General features: G+C 43.3%; 1 protein-coding gene across 1 annotated transcript in view; it reads right to left on the bottom strand.

The window, feature by feature from the left end:
* Positions 1-7,167, bottom strand: part of SCN8A (sodium voltage-gated channel alpha subunit 8) — a 138,493-nt gene that overhangs the window by 5,287 nt on the left and 126,039 nt on the right. The window contains exons 21-23 of the mRNA XM_023513642.1: positions 5,390-5,443; positions 4,026-4,163; positions 2,952-3,056 (exon numbers count right to left, since the gene is read on the bottom strand). Of these exons, the coding sequence (XP_023369410.1) occupies positions 2,952-3,056; positions 4,026-4,163; positions 5,390-5,443 (297 nt within the window). The remainder of the gene's footprint in view (positions 1-2,951; positions 3,057-4,025; positions 4,164-5,389; positions 5,444-7,167) is intronic.

Below are 7,167 nucleotides of genomic sequence, written 5' to 3'. Positions count from 1 at the left end.
ATTGGTTATCCTGTGTGCTATGCTGTATACCTATTATGCCATGAGCTCTTGGGGAATAAATGGGTTCTTGCACCTAAAAGCATGGGTCCACTGGTACTCCTGTGTGCTATGTTATATGCTTTATGCCATGAATTCATAGGGAATGGGTTCCAGGAGCTCAGGCTCCTTTCTGTTGGTTCTCACAAAGTGGGCTTCTCTGGGTGGAGCAGGCTGGCGCTTCAGTTGAACCCAGGTACCTTTCTCTTTGGCTTCCTTCTTTTTCTGACCATTTTCCTTCACACATTTCAGGAAGCTCTCTCGGGTCTTAGAGTGCTTAATATGCTCAATACGAACATTAATCCTCTTGGCAAGAATCTTGCCCTTAACTTGTTTGTTTACGGCAATGCCAACAAAATGCTGGGTAACACTGTAGACTCTTCCAGATTCACATATATGTGGCCAAAGGAACAACTCCATGTTTTCTAAAAGGCCTAGAGAACATGTATCAGGTGCCTCTCCTTTTTCCCTTTGTGTTTGTCATTTTGGTGAATTACTGGAAGATGGCGTCTCCAGCCCATCTATTCTTATGTGATATCTATGTACTTAAGCATCTCAAGATTTTCATCCCCAGACCACACGGTTCCTCTGACCTCCTGAGTTGTTTGCTGGCTGTTTCTCCCTGATAAGTATAAGCACCTCAAACTTAAGTCCAGGGCAGATCCAAGTCCTTACTGTTCCCCCTCACCCAGTTTGTTCCTCTCTCAATTATTCATCCAGTCTCTCAAACCAGAAAGCTGAGGGTCATCCTTCTCTCTTCTCCCTCGTCCCCCCATCTGATCACTGAAGATCTTTTGACTCTTTCTCCAAATATATAACTTGAATTCATTTGCTGCATTCCATTTCTTTTTTTTTTTAACTGCTATTATTTTTTTGAGACAACAGTCACCCTGGGTAGAGGGCTATGATGTCATACATAGCTCACAGCAACCTCAAACTCTTGGGCTCAGGTGATCCCCTTGCCTCAGCCTCCTGAGTAGCTGGGACTACAAGTGGCCACCACAACCCTCAGCTATTTTTAGAGACGGGGTCTCCCTCTTGCTCAGGCTGGTCTCAAACTCCTGAGCTCAGGTGATCCACCTGCCTGGGCCTCCCAGAGTGCTAGGATTACAGGTATGAGCCACTGTGCCCGGCTGCATTTCATTTCTATGGGCCTACTCTAATCACTGTCTTTTATCTGGGCCTTTTCAGTTTCTTAACTGCTCTCCTTGCTTCCTCTCTTGCCCTTGAACAATGCAGTTTCCATACAGTAGCAAGTGTGATTATTAAAAATGTAAAAGAATCCTGTCATTTCCCTAACTTACAACCTTTCAATAGTTTGGGGAGGGGGTTGTTGCACACAATCCTTATTGTGAACCTGTCAGTCTCACCTTGCTCTGCTCATGTCCCTCCCCTGGCTCAATGCCACTGGCCACACTCATATTTCCTGCTATGTGGGCCTTTGTGCTTTGCCTGGAAGCTCTTCACTCAGCTTTCTGGCTCCTTCTCATCCCAAGCAGACCCTCCCTTGGTGAAACTTTCTTTGACTACTATATTGAAGCAGATCCATCCCACAATCCTGTTAAGTTTCCCCCCACAATATTCTACATTTCATTTATTATCTATTTCCTCCACTGTATTATAAGCTCCATTTGTTCATCACACTATGACTAGTGCCTGGGGCATAGTGGGAGATCTATAAACATTTGCTGACTCAGTGTTAATCTCTCTTTATGAGTGTTTCCTACCACACTAGCCTGGAGTGCAGTGGCTCAATCATAGCTCACTGCAGCCTCATATTTCTGGGCTCAAGTAATCTCCCTATGTTGGCCTCCCAAAGCCCTAGGATTATAGGTATGCCTGGCCTATTATAGGTATGGCTCCATGCCTGGCCTCCCTTGATTATTCTTTAAAAGTGTCTAGGCACATGTTCATTTTCAGGATTACTTTAACTTGGTGGTTTCAAACTGTTCTGCTAAACCCTGCGAGTCTCTTTTCCCTTAGAACAGTGGTTCTCAATCTTCCTAATGTCGCAGCCCTTTAATATAGTTCCTGTGGGCCGTGACCCACAGGTCGAGAACCGCTACCTTAGAAGTTGGTGAAGTGGATATGCCAGGAGTAGGTGAAGAGGGATGAGTGGGGAAAATGCTCTGGAATTCCAACTGTTGATTCAAACAAAGTAGCTCTACTTTTTTTTCTATGACTAGACTGCCTGGTAAGCTTTTATTTTAAAGCTTCTGCTGTTTTTTTTTTTTTTTAAGTTGCCAAATGAAAGTTATAGAAGAACTTTGAGCCTGGTTTTGGGGGGTAAGGTTTATGTCCCACCCAGCTGGGTATATGGATTCAAAACGGGCATCTTATTCTCTGAAACAAAAGGATAACCACCAATATAACAGTAAAGCAGAATCTCAGCCCCCAAAGCTGTTTTACAAAAGGCTTGGTTTAAGAGAGGAAATCAGGGCACCATACTCTTCTAGTTTTGCCCTTTTCTCCTCCCACAAATAGCCAGAAGCATTATTTCAGTTCCAGACACATCCTGCAAAAACACAATTATGGAGTAAAGAAGCTGAAAAAAATAACAACCAAATCATATTTCAAACTGGTAGAAGTCAGCAACTTTCACTATAATTTTCCTTTGTTAATTTTTGGTTATCTTAAAACATCTCTCCCATGGCTGTAGCCAGTGTGGTCAACATGCTGACTCTTGGCTGCTGCCCAAGGAAGGCTCAGAGCATGGATCAAGGACTCATAGAAAAGCTGCCCAGACCTTAACCCCTGCTACTGTGCCATCTCACACACATCTTTTTGAATTGAGTGGCTAGGAGAGGGCTGGTGGGCACCAGCCAGTGATTACTTACCTTTCTCCCTCCTTTGCAGTAACTCTAGCAGTGCTTTTCCATATGGGTTCTCACTATGCCCTCAGCCAACACACTTACCACAGGACGGGGAATGGGTTTCTGTGGTTTCTTTGAGCCCAGCTTTTTCATGGCATTGTAGTACTTCTTTTGTTCTTCAGTCATGAAAATGTCCTGACCTCCGAAGTAAAGGAGGGAAAAAGAAAACACAATTACAACTGGCTCTCATATACTGTGGGTCTGGACCCAAGGTTCCACAAACCTGAGAACTGAGGGAGTCCCCTTTCCTCTCTAGAGGCCAGTGCAGCTAACAGCTATCCCAGAGTAGGGCAGGTCTGGGATACTTATTCTAATTCAAAGAGATAGCTGCCCTGGTTTTCACCTCAGGATTTCTAGGATCTGACAGTTACCAGGCAGAAAGGAGAAGGATAATAACAGACCTTCAGGGAAGAGAGCTGTGACTCTCACAGTTGTATAACATTTTTTTCTTGGTCTGCTTTCCAAATAAATTCTAGAAAAAGTATGTTAAAATAAAAGAATCTTCAAGTCTGGGGTGATGGCCCATTTATTTTAGACAATACTCAAAATTTAGAAGTTCTGGTGCAAGAAAACAGTTTGGAGAGCTGGGACAGATTTGACTTACAAAATAAATAACAAGAGTCTTTTCAATTTGTTTTGGAAAAATTGTTAATCACCAGGGACAAGGAAGTAAATTTTCCAATGATAGCCTCTCTAATCCCAATTTGCCCAGATATTAAATGGATAATTACGAGTCTAGAAAGGTTCTACTTCTTGCTATAGCTTTTCACCTGTTTCTTTCCTCTCACCTTTGTTACTAAAGGTTCTATCTAACTTGGTGGTTCTCAACCTTCCTAATGCCATGACCCTTTAATGCAGTTCCTGTGGGTCCCAACCCACAGGATGAGAACCGCTGCTCTAGAATAGGTCTCAGGAATAAAAAATTACCAGTAAATGTGGTAAACCACATGCTGCAAAGCCCCAGAGGAAGCTGGTTGAAGCTCATGTACAGTGGGGCCTGGGCCAAAATGACATAATGATACGGATTTTCAAAAAAGAAAGAGGGGCATTTTCTTTCTAGTGATAAGGACAGAAATACTTCCGGATTGACCACTGCAATGAGGGGAGGAGACCTATCTTTTTCTTTTGTTGATTGAAGTTATCAATGATGACACCAATGAACAGGTTCAGGGTGAAGAAGGAGCCAAAGATGATGAAGATGACAAAGTAGATGTACATGTAGATATTATCTTCATACTTAGGCTGCTCATCAGGCTGTCAAAGAACAGGGAAAAAGGGAGTTAGTGCCTAGTTTGGGGATCAGGTGGGTGATTTTGACATGCCAAAGCCATCAGCCATAACTCTGAGCACATGTTCAGCTGGGAGCCCTAGATTCTTTCTTCTTGCCTCCTTCTCCACACTGGCTTGGCCTGCCTTAAGAGGGCAAAACTCCAGTATGGAGAATATGCAAATCATGAGGCAAGAGAGAACTGTTTGCTAGGAGCCACATTTTTTACTGAAAGCAGGATTGGACAGGGACTGACAGCTCAGGCCTGTAATCCTAGCATTCTAGAAGGCCGAAGGGGAAAGACAGCTTGAGCTCAGGAGTTCTAGACCAGCCTGAGCAAGAGCGAGATCCCATCTCTTTATACTAAAAATAGAAAAATTAGCCTGGAGTAGTGGTGGCCACCTGTAGTCCCAGCTACTCAGGAGGCTGAGGCAGAAGGATTGCTTGAGACCAGGAGTTTGAGGTTGCTATGAGCTGGGCTGATGCCACAACACTCTAGCCTGGACAACGGAGTGAGACTCTGACTCAAAAAGAAAAAAAAAAAAAAGATTGAAGTATGGACAACTCTATTAAAGTCAAGTAGAGATCAACAGCCTAACCTTCTGGAGCCAATATAAGAGAGTGGTGGCTCACTGGGAGGAGAATGATCTGTAACCAATATACAAGCAACAAGGCTGGGCGTGGCTCACACCTGTAATCCTAGCACTGTGTGGCAAAGGAAGGGATCACCTGAGTGCAAGAGTTTGAGGTTGCTGTCAGCTATGAAGCTCCCAGGGCTTCAGGTGGGAGCCCTAGATCTCGCTCTTGCTCAGGCTGGTCTAGAACTCCTGAGCTCAAGCTATCTTCTCCCTTCGGCCTTCTAGAATGCTAGGATTACAGGCCTGAGCTGTCACTCCCTTTCCAATCCTGCTTTCAGTAAAAAAATGTGGCTCCTAGCAAACAGTTCTCTCTTGCCTCATGATTTGCATGTTTTCTATACAGGGCACTTTACCCAGAGTAGGACTCTGTCTCCAAAAAACAACCAACCAACCAAAAACCAACAAACCCCCAAAACACATAAAATAAACAAAGTAATAAAACAAGCAATAAACGTTCCAAATAGAAACTACAAGTCCTCCATTCCCATCCCTCCCTCTTTTCTTCTTTCTTGGTGGGATACGGCTTGCTTTCGGACCATCTAGGAAGGCTGAGTTTTCACTATGTACCCCCTTACCTTGCGGGAATCTACAGCTGCATACATGATGTCCATCCAGCCTTTGAAGGTCGCCTGGCAAACAGAGTCAGGCATTAGACTATGTCTGTGAGGCAGTGGGTAGGAGTTTTGCAGGGTCCCAAAGGTCAGGCTGAGGTTCAGTGACAACTCATGACAGGGAATTTGGGCACAGCCTCACTTAGGCATAGAATTTTCTGTTTATCAATACAGATCCCAAGGGAACTTTATGTAAGTCTCTGAAAGCAATACCAAAGTTTGGCAAAGAAACATACTGGCAATGATCATTGGATCACTGCTTTAGAAAAGGTCTTTAAAATGGGCCCTAGAAGGCTGCCTAAAGCTAGGGCAAAATCATATTTATAAGTGAATAGCAGGAATTTACTGAAGGTGCTTAGAACTTAGCTCCCTATCATGGAGTCTTTTTTTTGGAAACAGAGTCTCACTAGGTTGCCCTTGGTAGAGTGCCGTGGCGTCACAGCTCACAGCAATCTCAAACTCTTGGGCTTAAGTGATTCTCTTGCCTCAGCCTCCCAAGTAGCTGGGAATACAGGCGCCCGCCACAATGCCTGGCTATTTTTTTGTTTGTTTGTTTTGTTTGTTTGTAGTTATCAATTGCTGTTTAGCGGACCCCAGCCAGATTCAAACCCGACAGCCCTGGTGTATATAGCCAGCGCCCTAACTGCTGAGCTACAGGTGCCAAGCCCATGGAGTCATTTTTTACAAAGGTGTTAAGCAATGGGGCTCTGGAAAATTAATTGTTGCATTAAAACAAAAAACAAAGTCAGAAGTTATCTCCCACCCACATGCGCAGCCCATGTAGAGACAATACTGGCTTTGTCCTTCATAGTCCCTTCCCAATGCTACTCCTTCAATCTTCCATATCTAGCTGATTTTGGAAACCAATATTCTCCATGTTTTATTTATTCAGCTAGGTTCTCAGCTTTTTCAGGGTGTGGGAATCTTTTTTCATCTGATGGGAATCTTTTTTCATCTTCTACTGTATTCTGGGACTACCACGTGTGATTGGCTTGTTGATATGTACTAGTTTTCTGGAGCTGCTTCAATTCAGGTTCAATTTGTGGGTCTAATTACGTGCCCTGGGAAAGAACAGCAAAAGAGCTTTTAGGTGGAATAAACTACTGCTCATTTCATGAACGTTGCTTTCTACTACTGGCTGATAGTGTTTACTATGTGTAAAGTTAGGCTGACAGCTTCATCTCAATATTATTGCATTTAGTACTCCCAAGAATTATGTGACATAGGCATGGTAATAATAGTAACAAAAATACACGGCAGCAATTTCCATTAATTGAGCACTGCTATGTACTGGGCATTGTGCTAAGAAATTAAAAAAAAATCACAAATCCTGTTAACCACCATAAAAGGTATTATTATCTATATTTAATAGGTGAAGAAATACAGATAGGTTGAATAATTTGTGCGAAGTTATATAGCCAATAAAGCTCATCTACACCCAATTCCAAAGTCTATTGGGCTTTCATTTCATTGTACTGTTTTATCAAACATTCCAAACATTTAGCAAAAGGAAGAGAAAATTAGGCACGATAATTTGAATGAATAGATATTCATTCAAATATCTATTTGATGATAGATGAAAATAGATAGAATGAAAACAGGCAAAAGAGGCTCGGCGCCTGTGGCTCAAGCGGCTAAGGCGCCAGCCACATACACCTAAGGTGGTAGGTTCGAATCCCCAGCCCGGGCCCGCCAAACAACAAGGATGGCTGCAACCAAAAAATGGCCAGGCGTTGTGGCGG

The sequence above is a fragment of the Otolemur garnettii genome, unplaced genomic scaffold (genome assembly GCF_000181295.1).
Source record: "Otolemur garnettii isolate 467f Iridium unplaced genomic scaffold, OtoGar3 scaffold00043, whole genome shotgun sequence".
Taxonomy (NCBI): Eukaryota; Metazoa; Chordata; class Mammalia; order Primates; family Galagidae; genus Otolemur; species Otolemur garnettii.
Note: the sequence above shows the minus strand (reverse complement) of the source record. Positions and strands in the feature narration are given on the sequence as shown.